At 37.4% G+C, this 19,143-nt stretch overlaps 1 protein-coding gene across 1 annotated transcript in view; it reads right to left on the bottom strand.

Annotated features, from left to right (window-relative positions):
- The window catches only part of CFTR (CF transmembrane conductance regulator), an 88,226-nt gene that overhangs the window by 16,952 nt on the left and 52,131 nt on the right, over nucleotides 1-19,143 (bottom strand). Inside the window, exons 16-21 of the mRNA XM_054632061.2 lie at nucleotides 18,032-18,069; nucleotides 16,829-17,082; nucleotides 15,707-15,786; nucleotides 11,428-11,578; nucleotides 10,081-10,308; nucleotides 7,929-8,029 (exon numbers count right to left, since the gene is read on the bottom strand). Coding sequence (XP_054488036.2) covers nucleotides 7,929-8,029; nucleotides 10,081-10,308; nucleotides 11,428-11,578; nucleotides 15,707-15,786; nucleotides 16,829-17,082; nucleotides 18,032-18,069 — 852 coding nt within the window. The remainder of the gene's footprint in view (nucleotides 1-7,928; nucleotides 8,030-10,080; nucleotides 10,309-11,427; nucleotides 11,579-15,706; nucleotides 15,787-16,828; nucleotides 17,083-18,031; nucleotides 18,070-19,143) is intronic.

Below are 19,143 nucleotides of genomic sequence, written 5' to 3'. Positions count from 1 at the left end.
ATTAAATGGGTCAAGGGTCAATGAATAATTAATCTCCTTCACTATAACTTCACTGCTCAGGTGGTCAGAAAACATATTTTTTACTTTATGGACAAGTTTGCTGTTATAACTTTTTAAATTTTAAAATCTAAAGAGCTCCTTTTGCTAGCTGCTTTCCCCATTCATTTATGGGGGGACACCTTAGATCCTATCACCCTTTGTTCTCCAGGACTAAAGAAAATCCAGGTTTAATCCTCTTAATATATGTTCTCCAAATTCCCCAGTTCAAATCAAGCTTTCCTGTCTGACCAGAATGCACAGAGCATTTTGTATGGTATTTTACCAGGACATTATACAAAGGCATTGTTGCTTCCCTATCTATACTAAGAATATTTGCATTAACACATGCTAGGATCATACACTATTTTCTTCACAGTCACATCTTACCATCAGCCTTTGAGTGAGGGGTGATCAGCCAAGTTTTCCTCCATTTTAGCCATTTCTAACCAAGATCCTCACTTACAACTGAGGTTATTCTTTGCAGTCCCTAAGTCCAAACCTTTGCACTTTTGTTACTGAAACCTATTTAATATCTGCCATTTGAGGTCACCTAATATATTTAAAGTCCCAGAATCCTTTGTACCAACACTGCCTTTCAGCTTTGAGTCATTGGTGGATTTCTTCAACACTCTTTTACTTTGTTGAGAGCATTTAAAAAAGATTAAAATGAGCTCAGTCAGCAATCTAATCTTTGTTGAGTAGCCTCCCTACAGGTTAATACTTACAGCCTAATGACATTTCCTTTCTGACCAACTCATTAACTAGTTTACAGTTCTTGTAATAATCCTGATAACCTTCATTTATATAATTCCTGAAACAGAGCTATAATCAATGCTTTCCTGAAGGCAAATGAGATCTTTTACATTACTTGTGTCTGGAAAATAAATCATCAGTCACAGTTATGAGGTCAGTGTGATGCAACCCTAATGTCAGCAAACCTAAGTAATTCTAATCTATAAGCATCGCATTTTTAATTAATTCTTAAAAATAGTTTCTAAAGACTGTTGCTATCACACTAACAAAACACCACTGCCTGCTTGTTTATTTATTTGAGGTGGCCATTATAAGATTTCTAGCTTCCCAGCCAGTTCTTCCTCAATACTTGAATGTGAAGTCTGCTCTACCTGGTATGGATGGCATTGTTCCAGTCTGGTTGCACATGTTTCAGGGAAATGTCCAGCTGCAGAACCAAATCACCCCTAGCTGAAGATTCTGATTTTGGATGGACTGATTCACAGGTGGTCACAGGTGTGTGTCCCTCCACAAACTGTACAATTTAGGGAGACCAGGATTCTAGCTGGTTTGCATGTAATTTCTACCTCAGATATTATAAAACCCATTTCTACCTTCTGTCCCACTTTCAGGTCCACAGATTAAATACTGCCTTTTTAGTGAAAATTAAGATCAAGTATTTATCCAGCTTTTGAGCCATTTGCAAGCCTAACTCTGATTTTGTCAAGTTTCTCTTCTCTATCTGCTTCTTGACCTCCAACACACAGCTTCTTTGGGTTAACATTAAAGTCCATTCTGTAAAGGCTGTACTTCCTAACATACTGTCAGAGAATGTTGTTCATGCTGGCAGCCCTAGAGTCTTCAAAATGTCCTATTTTTCTCCTGTTCAGGAAAAAAGTTTCAGCTCCTTACTTGAAGAAGATGTGACTTCCCTTTACATTCAGGTACTTAAATGCCCCAGTCCTACTAATGAATTAATTAGATTCCTTGTTTTACAAAAGCTTGTTCCTGTAAACAACATTTGTTCTCTAATAGATTTCTGTTTAGTGGTATCATGGAAAACCCTTTGTACATCTTTGTTTTACTGCTTTTATATTCTTTCTGAAAAGTGTTTCTCCTTGACGTATGCAATACAATTTCTTTTTGCTCTTCAATCCCAATGGAAGTGCTGTTAGGCAGATTTTCTATGTGGAAGCAAATGCAAGGGAATACTGGGATCATAGTTTATAGCTCAGCATCTTGAAAAACAATTGTGACAGAAGTTCTAAAAGGCATGCTAACACACAAGCCTATCAATTCTTATTTCCATCTCAACCACTGTGCAAGATGGAAAAGCATGGTCATCATCATGTTCATATATATATATGCCAGCTCTTTTTGGTGATACAAACAGGAAGAATCAGGCTGACAATTTTCAATCAGGCTTGAATCAGGCTGACAATTTTCTCCCTGTCTGACTGACAATAGTAAATCCTGCAATGACCATGCAGTTATTTTAATTGGTGTTTGATGGTACCTTTGTCTTCAGAAATCTTAGCTTTATAGAAATACAGTCCTTTTAGAAATGCAGGTCTTTCCTGGCTTCATCAAGAGCTGTGAATATTTGTACAGGCAGAGATTCCCCATAACTGCCCAAGGCGCCATTCCACTATACACTGTTTAATGTCTTCTGGGAAGCCAGCTGGGTGAAAAGCCTTTCTCTACAAAAGAAAATTTCATCCCAGTGTTCTAGCTCCCCTGACAAATTTATCAGTTATTTATTTTAGACAGTTTAATAATTTTAAATCAATTCTGAAATCCTTGTTCTATAGCTTGAACTATAATTTAAATCTGGGCAGAATGTAGCATGTCAGTAACATTTGACAAAAATATCCATTCTTCCTTTCACAGGTAGAAATGTTCTGTCATTCATAATGACAGGTATAGGATAGGAGACAGCAAGTTTCTTATCTATTATTCCCATCAGTACTGTGCCAGCTGTCTTCATGTTCTTTAACTAGTACTTTTGAATAAAGGGGTGTATTTACTATTTTCATCTCTAAGTCTATAGCATAGTACACTATTTTAGCCTTGCCTAATTGTATTTTACTGAGATTTTAATAACACTGCACATTCTTTTATTTCCTCATTAATATCACTTAAACTCTTCTTGACTTTGAAGAAGAATTCATAATTATATAATTCATATTTCCAGAAGATGGAAGAAGTAGTTCTTTTACAAGTAAGCTAATAGAATTAATTTAATCAGGCTCTGTGTTATCTTCTACTAAAAAGAGAGCAGTCACCCTTTTCAGACCAGACACACATGATATTCAATGGCTGAGTTGCCAGACATCACCTCCTCACCAACACTGCTTGGAAGGTGCACTGTGCAACTGGGGGATCTGTGAGAGATTGGTCCAAATGGTTCATGTTGGAAAAAAATCTTGTGCATTAAGTCACTGCCAAAACTGATTCTGTAGGCAGAACATATGGTTTTACTGAGGTTCCACATCATTTGCTATTACATATTGTGTGCACTTACAGGATGTGTGCTTCTCTTCTGAACTGCAAAAGTGAAATACCTAGCTCATTTAAAACTTTTACTGATTTTTTTTCTCTTTTTCACACTGCTGTGCAGGCAAGCAGAAAAGAGAATGTTCTAAAGATTTTTTCTTCATGATGTTGCTTTCCAGAAGACCAACACCTCACTTTGAGGACTACCATTCTGACGCAGATTTTACTCTACTTAAACTTGTGTTTAAGTGTTCTCAGATTTTCTGCCTACAGTAGTATAAAACATATTAAGATCATGTCATAGATTAAAAAAAAAAAGTCAATAAAAATAATCTGTAAGAGCACCATTCTTTTTCACAGCTGTACTTTTAAATTTGGTCCTTTTCTTTACCCTGTATTACTTTAGTTCTTCAGCATCCCTGATGTAGAGGGTGAGGCACAGTGACGTTTAGAAAGTTGGGTTTTAATGTCTCCTTGGGAGATTCTTTTTGTATCTCCTTATATAAGTAATCTTGGCAACAGTAAAAGCACGACATTTTCTCTTTCCCTAATAAAAGGAACTTTCCTTCACAGTTGAAGCACTGCTGCTGCAGGGTATACATCAGTGAAAGAAGAGGTTAGAAAGCATTAAAATAGCCCACTGGAACTATCTAAAGCTAGTGGTGCTATGAAAGCACCACTTACCGAAGAAAAAAAATATTTTCTATTTCCTTATGAAGGAAAAAAAATTCAAAACACTACAAGACTGCCTAGAAGGATAGGAAGAAAAAGACTGTAAACCAACTAAAGGGATATTAGCAGAAATGATCAAAGTGAAACAATAAATCCAGCCTAATTTGTAGCGTTAAATGAAGCAACAGATAGCTGTCAGAGTGACCATGTATGTTTGGAGGGAGGAAGGGGGGTATGCAGGGTTGTTTGTTTTTAAATAAAGGCAGAGCAGACAAGGTATCAGGGCTGTAGAGAACGAAATGCCAAAACCATTAAACCATTATGGGGTATTAGGAGACAATAGGGATTTTTAATTTGAAGCCAAACATGTACAACAAAAATTGCTTCAAAGACAGCATCTGTGTTTGTAGAAATAAAAACCAACCAAGGAACTCAGATTTCTTCAATCTGTGTGCCAGTGTCATGGAAAGCTCAAAATGGAGATTGTGCGGAATAAAGTCAAATTTGCCACCTACCCATCTGTTTGGCCAGCTACTCCTTTGGCTTTCAACCACTTGCAGAAAATTCCAGCTTATATGACAGCCAAAGACTGCTACCTACAAATGTGCTATTCACTCAGGCATGCTTGTCTGCAGGCTTGTAAACACAGACATCATAGCTGCTCAAGGAAGGGCAAGAGTGATGTCAACTAGAGTGGTGTGTGCATATCTGTAACTGGAGACATCTGGAGATGTGTCAGTTCTAGTCAATCTGGTCCTGAGGGGAGCTTCAAACTACCTCTAGAGAGAAAAATGAGTAACTAACTAAATAGGCTACTAAGGTAACCCTCTGCAGAACATCTTTAGCCAAATAATTGTAAAATACTTTGATGAGGGAAGTGCTAAATGCAGAGACTGCAGAGTAAGAAATAATACATCTGTATCACCCTGTGAAGCAGTTTTATTATCTTGACACCATTAAGCTATTTATATCTGCTTGTGCACAGCAACAGCTTTTGAATGTCAAGAAAACCATCCTGCCAGCAATATCTATTAGTTTCCCCTCTGGGATACCTAAAAATTCATATCATGAGGGTGAGCAGTTATCCACTGGCAAATGATGTCCAGAGGATCCACTCTACAACCTGATGGACCTTAGAAGGCTATCAATAATACAATGTAACACATAACAAAACCAGTGCTCCAGCACAGTCCTTTGTCTCAATCAGAGCAAAGTACTCAGAAGTGTCTAGTGCAACCTGGGACTCCCTTTCCAAGGGAAAGGGAGTTACTTTCTTATTGCTGCTAATAGGTGACATTTTAACAGAACTGGACTTTTAAAAAGGAGAAGTTCTTCTTTATTGAATCACTATTGTATCCAGCACCCTCTGGGGAAGTTCTTCTTTATTGAAACACTATTGTAACCAGCACCCTCTGCATCCTACAGTAGGACTTCCTGTTGCTCATGTGAAACACCTTCAGTGTTAACACCTTTGTATTAAGCCATGTTATACACACACATTATTTGTATACAGATTTTTATACTTGAAGTGATCACATTCTGCCTTACAGGGGATGGAGTCTACAAATGAGAGCCAAGTGAATTAACATGGTTGTTGCTCTGCTGGTTGTTTTGGGGGGGCTGACCTACTGGAGAGCAGCTTAGCAGAGAAGGACCTGGGAGTCTTGGTGGATGACAATTTGTGAGCTGGCAGTGTGCCCTTGAGGCCAGGAGGGCCAGTGGTAACCTGGGGTGCATCGGGAGGAGTATGGGCAGCAGGTGGTCCTTGCCCCTCTGCTCGGCACTAGTGAGGCGACATCTGGAGCGCTGGGTTGGGTTCTGGGCTCCTGAGCACAGGAGAGATCAAGAGCTACTGGAGAGGGCCAAGTGAGGGCCACAAAGATCATTTGGGGTCTGGAGCATCTCTTTTATGAGGAGACACTGCAGCAGCTGGGCCTATTTAGTCTAGAGACCACTGAGAGGGGATCACATTAATGCATAAATATCTCGAAGGTGGCTGTCAGCTGGATCCTGTCAGGCTCTTCTCAGTGGTGCCCAGTGACAGAACAAGGAGCAATGGCTATAAACCAAAACACAAAATATTTCACCTCAACGTAAGGAAGAACTTTCTCACTTTGAGGCACTGGAACAGTGTGGAGACCCTGGGGGGGAGGGGGCATTCCCTGGTCAAGGGAGACACAAGAAGCTTCCCTCAAAAAGCTGTTAGACCCCATTGGCTCCTTCCCCTGTTCCTATGTCTATTTCTATGTTCCTGAGCCACACCTTCCCTATTCCCTGATTGGCCCTCATCTTTGTACTGCCCTGAGACCAGGATCAGCCTCCAGGCCCCTGTAGAGAGACAAAGTTAGATTCTCTGGGTGTGGGTGCTGGGACTTGAACGTCTCACTACATGGCTGAATAAAACATCTGTGGATGTTGTGCAAAGGTCCTTTTTGCTTCTTTACCCTGGACTATGCTAGCAGCAATTCTGACTGCAACAGAGCAAGCTGCCCAGAGAGGTTGTAGAGTCTCTCTCTCTCTCTCTGGAGACATTCAAAACCCACCTGTGGAGAGTTCCTGTGTCACCTGCTCTAGGTGACCCTGCCTTGTCAGGAGAGTTGGACAAGAGGATCTCCAGAGGTCCCTCCCAACCCTAAAAATTCTGTGATTTACCAACATTGCATTTTATTTCATTTTTAGTCATGTAACTGCTATTCAGCAAGTCTTGCAGTTACAGCAATGAAGCCCTCTCACAAAGCACTTGCTTGCCCTTTGAGACAGGCTGTTCATAACAAAGCAAAGAAGGAGCTAGCATGAAATGTTTGGTGGGTGGGAATCACTGCTGAATGGCCATCAGCTTCCTCGACTATCAGCAGTCAGATGTGCAAACAAGAGCTTAGATGCTATAAGTGGTTAATTCCTTGTTCTGAGGCTCTTAATGATTTCTATCAGGGTGAATCTAGTTGAATAATTATTTAAAAAAAAATTAACATTATTTTTTAAATTTTTTTTTTTTAATTATTTTAAAAATAATTATTTTTTTTAAAAATTAAAATATTGCTTCACTGTCACCATCTGCCCCAATTATATTTTTTTAATATGGCAATTAATTTCAATTAATCAGGATTTAAGGGACTCTGAAATCTGCTGTAAAATTTTGTTTTCCAATACTGAAATGGTTGGGCTGAGAAGCTGATTTAGGGTTCAGAGTGGGTAAGACAGGATTCTTTTTTCTCAGAATTTTTTTTTGTTTGTAAGACTACAGTATTTTGTTACACAAATTCTATCTAAAATAAATCCTAGCATGAATGAAGTGGAAAGAGATCAGGAACTATTACATTTTAAAACAAAAGCTAAAACTTTCATACATTTCAATTAATGTATGATGAAAAGTGTAAGAACAAACATATTCTTCTATGAGCTTCCTGTCTGCTTCACATATCTCAACAAATAGGTGATGAGAAGCTAACCTTGTGAAATGGTCTCTTTTAAAGCCAGTCCTACCTATGGAAATTATGCATGACTGCAAAGTCTTATGTCAGAGGGCATTTTACATAAAACCAGAAAAAGACTGCCAGGGAAGTCAAGGACAGATTTTAAAACCACTATTGATAACGAGTGAAAGAATCTCAAAAACATCCTTTGTGATCTGCTATGCAAAACTGTTAAGTACACCAAGGAAGATGTATTTTATATGTATAAATACAGGAAATATAACAAAACAGCCCCAAGCCTTTTTGAGATTTTCCTATCACTGCTACATCTGCAATCTGAATCCTCAAGTGCAAGTATTTGCTGTTGCCTATTCCAGGCCAGAAAAACTTCTGATCATGTAAAAACTTTGTTTGTGTCATCCCAAAGCCAGTGGTTCGCTATCAAAGGTATGAGAGAAACTTTTCTGACATTTCTGCATAATATTCAACTCTGAAGATAATTCACTGCACAACCATAACCAACAAAATAAGGCAATTCCTCAAAAGAAAGCACAGCACTGTGCATTTTTTGCTTACCAAACTATCAACATCTATGCTTGAGTTTACTGCCCACTGCAAGGTTCCCATGATGTTCATAGCTAAAGTAAGAATAATTCCAGCTGTACCTGGTCCTTCACCTGTGGAGAGAAAAACGCATTCAATTTTTCTGTGCAAATAAAAAGCCATTAGAAAACAGAAAATTAGCATGTATATCTTAAGATGCATGTTCATACTCTTGCCTCTTTTACTTCTTGGAGAAAACATGGATTTGTTAATCATAAAAAGGACTAAGAGTTAAATCATAGTTTAACACCTGGCTTTGGTGCTGAATTCACTAGAAACCCCAATCTTGCTTGGCAGAAGAATCTTGGTACTTAAACTGTAAACAGAATCAGGTCTCTGCAATCTTGATTTGACTTTCCTGTTTTCAACACACATGAATCTGTGAAATTACTCTTATCTAACCAAAACACCAGACACAGCTAGCAACTCTAAAATTCAAAACAGCTTACATTTTCCCTTCTTTGACAAATAGAGGATGTTCTCCTTAGTGTTTCACAATGATGCAGATGTAAATTTTATAGCTTTAACTGTTGGCTGTTTCAAGCTTGGGATTTTCCAGGGATTTTCCTTTATGACTTCATACAATACAATATAAGCATTTAATCTACCACACTGTTGATTTTTCACCTCACTATGTGTGAATGGAATTGAGAATTTAAGCCAAATGCCTTTCTATGATTTCTCCATTCCTTATATAATTTTCTTCAATAAACCTCCTGTTTTCTTATAGATGTCTCATTACATAAGTAAATATAAAAGTAAGCAATAAAAGCAAAATATTCCTCATGAAAGCTGATAAATTAAGATAAGGAATCTAGTGTTGCTCTAAGGGTCTATTATTTATAACAGTAAAGGTTATAATGGTCCCAAGATGACAAATTTTAATATTTTTTAAAAGTGTTTTAACTCCTTTTCTTAAGTAAAACATACAGGACAACTAACGCAAGAAATTATTTTCCTAAAAACCCCAAACTACTAAGAACACAGAGTGAGAAATGAGAAGGACAACAGGGAGCATTGTTTCCCATGAATGGTAAGGGAACTAGAAGTCTCCTTAGTAAAAAAAAGAACTGTAAGTGCCTATTTTCATACGGAAGTATGTGTGTCGTGTCTCCATTTGTAAGGAGAGCTAGAGTTCCTTCTACAAGAAATATAGGATAGCATTTCATAAATTGTACAAATTTGATAAATTGCAAGCTCTTATATAACTCCTTTTCAACACTGAAGTATGGCTGAAAGAAATTTGAATATTGTTAGATTTAAAAACCTCCTCCACAAAATCATCAAACTCTTGTTCATCAGTGACCATAGTACTGAAACTGCATACAGATCCTGCACACAAAGTTCAGTGCAAAACTTGGAGAGGTAGAACTGTGTCCAAACATAACAAAAGCAAAATGAATAAAAAACTGTATTTGAAGTTATCTCTAGCTGAGTTTTTCCACATGAATGAATTATTAACATTTATGGGACATCATACTCCTAATTTTTTCTTGTTTGAGGCTGGCTACACCTGGCAAGTCATGGGCACCACTTCAAATACAAGTAAGGTATAGTGTGATTCTCATTCATATACTGTGTCTACTAGGAGTCGTGAGTCATTTTTCTGGGGATTTTGAATAGAATTTGCAAAACTTCACATAGGAAAATGGTTGGGAATTAAAGAACTGGATGACGATTTCTCCTAATGTTATGGGCTTTAAAAGATTATTAACATTTTTATGTCTTAGCCATTTGCAAGTGAGAGGAACATTAACTTCTATTTACTAAAAATCTTTGAGCTATACAGGTGTGATCAACATCCATTGTTGGAACAGTAATGTGGGTTCAAACTCATGAGATTATTTTACAGCAATTACTATCAACAAAATAAAAGTTTTGTCCCTTCAGTTATTATTTTCAGATTAATCCCTTTAATGAGTCCTCTACAATATCAGACTGCAGGCAATAATGGTGTTATTTCTATTTTAATTAAATTGTGTTTACTATTATGACATACTTAAATCAATGACTCCAGTGTATGCTAAATTCCACAACAGCTTATTTCTCTCAGAATTTTCTAAAGCTGAGCCATTAAAAAGAAGCAGCAGAGTTCCATTTCAGTTTTTGGGTAAAGTTACCATACCTGTAGTTATGATAGAGATAAATGCCACAGCAACAAAAAAGACAACAAAAATAATTTCTATCCTCATCTGGAACCAGCGCAGTGTTGACAGGTAGAGGAACCAGTTTGCCGTGTGTAGGTTCAGAGCTTTGTGAAATAAGGTCTCAAAATATGGCTGCCGCCCAAAAGCTCGCAGTGTCCACAGCCCTTTTAAGCTTGTAACAAGATGGGTGAAAATTGGACTCCGAGCTGCAAAGTGTTTAAATCAGAACAACATAAACATGCATGAGGAAATGCCTTTGACATAATGCAAACACCCCGCCATGCTCTACCTCACATCAGCGTAACCACTGCCAGTGTGCAATTCACATATGTTGTCAGACTACATGACTGAAATAATCCTAACAAAGGATATACAGCAACAGTCCTTGCAAGAATGGGTTGAAATTGCATTCAGTGTATTGACAGGAAGGGATCACAATACTCTACATATTTAACGCATAACTATTTGTCTCATATCTACTTGGAAATGCTCCTGGCCTTCTGTAGGATGCCACAAGAGAAAGGCTGCTCCTCCCCAGCCAAAATTAATTCCTGCAATTTTGAGAACTCCAGTATATGAAGCTTTCTTAGCATAGACAGAGTACTTTAATGCTCCAGATTCAACTGCACTGACATGGTAATTTTAAGCAAATCTTGCATTACATAAAAAGTGTTGAGCCAGTGCTGGATCCCTGTGAACATCAAAGAAATTTAAATTTAGGTCTGAGGAACTCCAGAATTACATTTAAGTAAAAGGGAAGAGGATCACCACTGTTGAAAATTCAGGACTAATTTGCCGAGGATCTGCCCATTTGCTGCAAAGCCAGGCAACAGTGCATGGTGTGCAAATTCACACTTCCAAATGAGGTTTTCAATTCTATTTGGAACATTTTAGTCTCTTAATGGGGCGAGAGGAAGGCAATTTAATCAAATAACTTATTGAGAAATCAGAGCTCTTTCTGATTAAGATACATCTATTGAAATTTTTTCTTACAAAGAAACAAACTCAAAGGGTACATACCAAGTCTGACCACCATTTTTCAAGTTACATTTACTCTCAAGAAAACTCTATGTCAGGACTTTATTTGTTTTCAGCTGCAGTGGTGATAAAGCCCATCTTTTAAAAGGCCTTTTTTATTGCTCTTTGGCAGCAGAGCACTAAGTATTGGCTGGATCAGTAACAGCCCTGGCTTTAAGTTATATGTGTTCTGCTCCCAAAGACAATGTCATCTTGCAAGAGAGGATGCAAAAAAGAGGAGAAAGAGTGAATCACTTCTCAATTGATTTGTTGTGGATTTAAAAGTCTACCAACTTTGCTGCTCCTACCTTCAGATTCCAGTTGTTTCAGCTGCTGAGAAGTGTGGAGGAAGTATGCCCTTAACAGAATAAAGGCTGCTATCACAGGCACTGATGCCAGGAAGATGTAGGGTTCTAATATTGAGACTACTGTTATAGCGCCAATCACAATCAGTATTAACTGTAGAATGAAAGAAAAATACTATTGATAAAGTAAACTTATCATTTTATAGACTAGAGATTGGTGATGAATCTCCTTCCTATGGCAACTACGTATTGTTTCAACGAACATAAAGTGCTAACCTAAGAAGATTTGCAGCTGAGAACAAACCTCCATGAAAAGATAATGAATAACTTGGACCAGATCCATAACCTGTTGCAATAAGCTGCTAGTTTTTCTAATAGATGGAAAAAGTGTTTTCTATAGTACAGTCTGTATTGCGGGCTTCTAAAATATGAAGCCGCACAAAAGCAATGGCACTCACTCTCCACTTAAAATATAAGAATGACACTTGCAATATCTGCAGCCACCGGCCAAACCTACCGATGCTGTCCTTGTCTGGACTAGGTGTGCAAGACTGTCAGGAGCTGAGTGACAGCCTCCTGCAGGTTCTGGGCAAAGCAGTCTTGCTGAGGATCAGAAAAAGTGGGAAGTTGAACTTCTTTGGTCAAGGGACTGTAACTCATGCATGAAACTAACACGACTGCTTGTCCTGATCAGAAGACAGGAAATAAATTGTACAAAAATCTGTGGTATGACAAATTAGCAGTTTCAGGAGAAATAAAAAGGTGTTTAAAGGTGTCAGATGATAAAAGGAACAAAATTGTTTCAGAGTTAATGTATTTTAACCTACTAGAGATTACTACCATTTTAAGATCTCATTCTCAGTAGCTCCAGCCAGATTTAGCTAAATCTGGTCTTAATCTTTACTCTAGAAGAGTCTTAAGCACGTAGACTGCTTTTTTCTAGTGTCTAAATCTAATCAAGTATACCAGTGTACATAAAATAGCAAAGTTCTGCTTTGTATCAGGGTGTTACTTCTAACACTAAACAGCTACTTCAAGCTGCATACTTACCAGCATAAACCAACTGCAAATGGACAATTTGGGGCAAAATTATGAACATTGCATTGAAACATCACTGCAAATGACCAGTCAACAAAGAAATAGATGAAAACAAAACTAATTTCACATTAGGAAGAAACCTGCAGTGGGTGCTTTTGCTACTACATCCACATAAATTCAAGGCAGGATTTAAATTCCCAGTATTCCAAGTTAGAGGTCATTCATGAGCAGGTAAGCATGTTCTAAGTTTCCTATAACATTTTTTTTCATCAGAAATCTGAGCAATGCGATAGCAGCATCACATTATATGAAAAAAATTACATTACAGTTGAACTAGCTAAAGGAGGAATGGCTTTGAACTGAAATAGAGCAGGTTTAGATTAGATATTAGGAAGAAATTCTTTACTGTGAGGGTGGTGAGGCATTGGAACAGGTTGCCCAAAGAAGGTGTGGATGCCCCACTCCTGGAAGTGTTCAAGGCCAGGTTGAATGGGGCTCTGAGAAACCTGATCTCATGGAAAGTGTCTTTGCCTTTGAAGAGGGTTTGGAACTAGATGATCTTTAATGTCCCTTCCAGCCCAAACAATTTTATGATCCTGTGAGCTCTTTCACTATTTTCCTCATCTCTCTTAAAGGAATGGTGATATATGTGGGTTACACTTGTGCAGGCTGTTTAGCACTGGTCTGCAGCAATACAAGAATGGATTTGTGTTTACTCATTACTTCAGACTGCAGAAATTAGTAACACTTGTATCTCTCTCTAATTGTTAAGAAGCAAATGAACTATTCAAGTGATATTGAGCCAAGTTATACAGTTCTCACATTACTTGAGATTACAGTCACTTAGTGACTGTTAAAATTCCCATTTCTGTCATTTACTCAAATTTTGTAAAGGTCACCATGATGTCATACTGTTCTAACTGCTGATCCCACAGTCATTTCACTAAAAAGTTGAATATGAAAATCTGTGTTATCTCATAAACTCCAAAGTAAGCCTAAAGTCAGACAGAAGATGATATTTTCTCTAAAAAGGCAGAAGCAAAAATCTAAACCACAAGACAACTATATTGGCATACAATTGAGGAATGGCAGCAGAGGACTCATGCAGCACAGTTCAGTGCCTCAGATGCTGAGCTTTCAGCCCTGGGACAGAGGCCAGATGGGGAGACATGTCCCACTGTTTCCCAGTTTGGAAAATGCAGATGGTAGTAGACAAAGCAACTCGCAAATGTTCAAGGTGGCAATGACTGCAGTTTGATTAACCAACAGGAGTTTATCATTTAGGGGAAACCAGTCCTGATAACAGGCATGAATGTTCAGTGAGTTCACTATGAACTTTTGGGTGAGACATATTAAACCTTAGGGACAAATATATGTGCTAGCAGCATCTCACAGGAAGGATCTTCAAGAAATGAGGACTGGCTGATAGAACTGGGTTTAACCTTAAGACAAGGCTTAGGGGGATCTCATCACTTTGTATGACTATATACTGGTATTCATTATACTTATATAGGTTATGAATGATTCCATATATGCAGTTTGTTATTATTTATATAATTAAAAATATATTCTATTTATATAAATAATAGTAGGTATTTCTTGTGGACTATATGTGCTTGAACCAAATTCTTTTAAATGGCACACAGTGGGAAGATAAGAGGCAATGGGCACAAGCTAAAATGCACAAAATTCCATTTAAACATAAGAAAAAGCACTTTTAGCATGGGGAACGTCAAATACTGGAATGTGTTACTCAGAGTTATACAAAACTCAGCTTGGCCTTGAGCAACTTCTCTAGCGGAACCTGCTTTGAACAGAGGGGTTGGAGGTGTTCCAGGTTCTAGGTCCACATATCCCTTCCACACTCTGTGGCTCTTGAACAATCATCAGAAGGGAAAAGTCCTATCTATAACTTCTCTGTATCTTTCAGAGGAATCTTTATTCCTTAGCAGAGTTCATGGAAGTCTGAATCTATGGAGGACCAGAAGAAATTGGTTGTGAAGGAATAACTGTTAAAATTATTCAAGACAATGGGTAGGTTCAATGATATTCAGCAGAAGAACCTGGAAAGACAGGGCAGCTTATCATGCATGTCTAGAAGCCTCTGCAGCTGAGAGGTGAATCTGTGGGACAATAGGGTATAGCTAAACCTCTGCAAGGCATCAGAATAGAAAAGCCAAATACTGGGATTTTCCTTATTCTTGAAAACATGAAAAATTAGGCAGTTTCTTGTAGAAAGTTTGAAATGTAGAGACAGACTAAGTAACATGCTTCTGGAATAACACCCCCATGGCAGATCCAAAATATCTGAAACAAAACGGTCATATCAAAAAGACAGTAGTGACTGCTGTTCACACTGAAGATTACACTGTTGATTCAGAGTCCCAATGTCCATGTTTGCTCATTCAGCAAGTCCTCATGACATCAGCAGGACATGAAGTAAAGCTTTAATATACTTGAACCTCTTCATGTCAAGCTGCATGGGCCCCTCTGAAGTCATGAGTCAAAGTTATCAATTCCTTACAAAGACATAGAGAAAGAAATTCTGTCTTTATCAGATAATCATGTTGGTAGGGACTATAAAGCAGGCAAATTCACAGATGGAGACAGGCAATCTGCACAGCAGAGTGTTTGGGTTGATTAAGTTGGACCTGTATATCACCTTAATAATTTTGAGAGAAACAGGAGCACCAGGAAAGACTTGCTTCTGTTTTTAAAATGTTTTGGGAACAAGTTCTCTCTAAGGAAAAGCTGACATTTCCATAGAAGACAAAGGAACAGAAAAGTCAAGAATATATTCAACAGAAGAGAAATAAACTAAGAGTGATGCTAGCAAACTGGGAGCAGAAGAGTGAGCTTAAGGAGGGGAAGTTATGAAAGTGACTGAATACAATAAAAGAATAGCATTAAAAAAACAGTTAACTTTACCCAAGATAACAGAAAAAACTAAGGAATGCCCTTTATGACTTACAGTTGAATCTGGGCAGCAGCAGGGATACTTGTCCTGTAGGGGTCTGCAGGGCAAAAATATTTCTGAGCCCAAGTAGTAAGAGTGGTTTGCATAAACAGTGGAGGTAAGTACACACAGAGGCAAGAACTCAAAATGAAGCAATACAGTGTAGGATAAGCAGCTACGTAGATACATAGATTGAAAAAAAAATCATATGATTTCCTTTGCAAGATGTAAAGCTGAAATATCATATTGCTATAAGACAGCAAAAGTTACAATTTTTATTCTACAAACCTGAATGAAGTCAAATACTGTAAGTGGAAGTATGTCATCCAGTACGGCCGTATCTTTTGAGAATCTGTTAAGCATACCACCTATGGATTAAGGAAAAAAAAAGCCAAACATTTTAGTACTCACCCCAAAATCCCACATTTACTACTTTAACAAAAGTTACAACTTTTTCTGAATGCAAAATATTAAATACAAGATTTTTTTTTTTTTAGTATAAGCAATTCCATGACAGTTTAGTGGAGCTACAGTTTCTGTCTCCCTGGAAGAATTCGGCTGCTCAACTTCTGTTTCAGCTCTTGGGAAAAAAAAAACCAGGAAAATGTAATTTAAAAAAAGTAACAACTAAAAAGGGCAGGAATAGAGGCACAAAGCATAAGGTACCCCTTATTCAGCAGGCCCTCATGATACACAGGTAATTTGCACATCAACATTTGCCTGGGTTTGTAACCTGTTTCTTAATTTTTGAGTAGAATTACTGTATTAAAGATTATGTAACAACAAAGTTAAGAATATAAGGGAAAATTAAAGAAAAGCTCATTGTTGTGTCATCATTTAGCAGTGTCTCCTGTGATCTAGTAGTTATCAGTAAGAAACACATGATACAGGAATTTCATGTTAAATGGGAGATGGAACTTGTTGCACCAGTTATATAATGAGCTTTATATCAACTCCCAAATTTGAATATGCATACCATCATTCACACTAACTGATGTTTTATGCCATTTTAGTAGGACTATTCATAAAAAAGCCCTATTTATCATCCACATCTGATTCCTTGTCACTCATGACATAGCTGACAATATGTTTTCTATTGCAGTTTTTGACAAAGTCTATTCTTTAGAAGTTATTCTACTTTTATTGCCTAGAACAGTTAATGGTTTATTTTCTCCAAATTTCTTTCTTACAGGGTGATATTTGAGAATCAGAATTGACAACTGAAATATGTCACACTTAAGTGCAATCAAGTTTCATTAAAAGATTCATAAATTACCTTATGTGGCAAACTTCTAACATTCCACTTGACTGAAAATGTAAATGGAAGGTAACACTGTCCTTTATCAGAATGAAAACCATTAAATTGAAATTAAATGCATAAGTGAGTCAATCACCTCCCAATTCACTTACCTGCTTTCCAGGAGTTGAAGGTTGACATAGGTGCATGAAGAACTGCATGCACCATCTTCTGATGAAGAGTTTTAGACACTGTTATAAGTGTATGCACAAGGGGCAAACCTCTGAAGATTCCCATGGCAAGCAGAGTATCTGCCACACCCACATAGATGTAAATGATGTAGTAGCTGCTAGTGTCAGTGACAATCACAGGAGGCTTGTCAGAGGTGCTGTTTTCTGACTGGGTTGAATTTGCCTTCAAAGCTGTGCTGTGTGATGGAAATGACAAATAAATGCATTACTGGGAATTGTGTGCTCTTTCTCTTTTATTTGCTAAACAAAACCAAACAGTACTCCAGTGTCCATTTGCTTTAAAACTATGCTAATGGCTATAGATATATCCAGTCATTTTTAAAATATTGTCATGAACATACAAAATATAAATTATTAATTGCTCTGGTAGTCTCTTGTAAATCTGCTGCCTATTTAATCACTGACACACCTAATCTAATCCAGGAAAATACACCCACTTGTTTTAAACAGAAAAATTAGTTTGAGTCTTAAAAAAACTGAATTACTACAGAAGTAAAATTCTTTAGGCATACCATAAAAATCAAAGCCCTAAGTGACAATGGAAATTGAAATCAACATAAATCACTCCACCTCCAGTGAAACCTATGTCACCATATGCTTCTATACTCACACACACTCATTGCTGCAGGACAAAAACAGGGATTAAAAGCATTAACCCAGGAAAAGCCACTGGCTTTTCTGCTGCTCAGTACATTTTAACCTACAACTGCTGATCCTATAACTTCTGGGAATTCTTCATAGATGAGCTGTAGAAATTTTACAAATGGGGGTCTTACAGAAACTGCTCCCTTGAAATGTTCCTAAGCAAGTCTTACCAGACCTCTGAATCATGGTATACTGAAGATAATCAGGTCCCTTCATCCCCAGAGTGAGCTGACCCAGGAAAATCTTACATACACTGTTGTGTACTCAATAACAAGGCATAAACCATTCAACTGTTAGCACTTAAAGAAGTACCAGCTACCACCTACACAACGTATTTAAATCATCCATCTATGAACCATTTTGTTGATTATAAGGTAGTGACTATCCACATAGAATTCTGGCAGAATTTATTCATTCTTTACAGAAAAAAATAATATAAGGGGTACCCCTGTTTCTCAAAAAATTATCTCCACTACTTACTTTTGAAGAAACCATACCCCACCAAGAGAAGCAGCTACCTGTGACCAAAGAAAACAGTGTCAGATTTTGGTTTATCACTTTATGTAATCTTTCTATTGTATTTTTTTTCATTGACTTTATACCTGTTTTTAGAGGGAGCATAACAAATGGGTGGAAGTCAAACCTACTTAAAGCAAAAACCTTGTAATATCTGCTTCTCTCTCCACGGAAACAATTTAGTGCATCCCACCAGGGAAGCTACATTTAGACTTGTATTACAATCAGGCTCTCAAGTGCCCCAGAGATTCTGGAATTCTAGAAATTCTTGTGTTCTTTTTTACCATATTATTAACAAAGGCTTGCTAATGTCTTCCTACGATAACTGTATGCCTTTTAAGTTTTAAATATTAATATTGTTTATGACCCTGGAAGAGTAAGTCTCTCAGTATCTTCAGAGGCATCTATTCAAATATGAATGTCATACCTTTAACATTATTATTTTTGCATTGTTGTTCTTGCTAGCTGATATCTACATTTGGTATATTCATTTGACTAATATTGCTTTGCTGCTTTAGGTTTTACATAATTTTCCACATAATCTATTGTAATATTTTTTAAATGTAGGATTAAACCCTTTTTATTGTGAGATAGTTCGGTGCTCAACAAGAATTTAGTCTGTAATATATTCTTGTCTGTCTACCAAGATACTGGAGATCTTAATCTAGTCTATTAGATTTTAGTTTGCTCTGTTCCTGACTATGATAATTTTTCTAAGGGTTGAAACAGTTTTTACATTTTCTTCCCATCCATTTTTATGTCACTGTGGTAATACCCCAACTGATACACATAACTCAAGTCTTCTCTATGGGAGCCACCAACTTCTGCAGGTCTTACTCAAGATTGACCATGACAGTCCTGAATTTAAATATTTGTAAGAATCAGCCTTCTTTCAAAATAATATTTTTACATCTCCCAACAGAATTCTGTTCTCATCTTGACTCCTCACAACAGAGGAGTTTTTTCAGCTGTGAAGATGATGGTAGGTAATATTGTCACAGAATAGTTTCACAAAGCCTTTCTCTGCTCTTCTTGCAGTTCAGCAGCCCTAGTCTCTGGGTATTACATCCATGAGA

This window comes from Agelaius phoeniceus, chromosome 5 (assembly GCF_051311805.1).
Source record: "Agelaius phoeniceus isolate bAgePho1 chromosome 5, bAgePho1.hap1, whole genome shotgun sequence".
NCBI classification, from domain to species: Eukaryota; Metazoa; Chordata; class Aves; order Passeriformes; family Icteridae; genus Agelaius; species Agelaius phoeniceus.
This window is presented reverse-complemented; position numbering and strand designations above follow the sequence as displayed.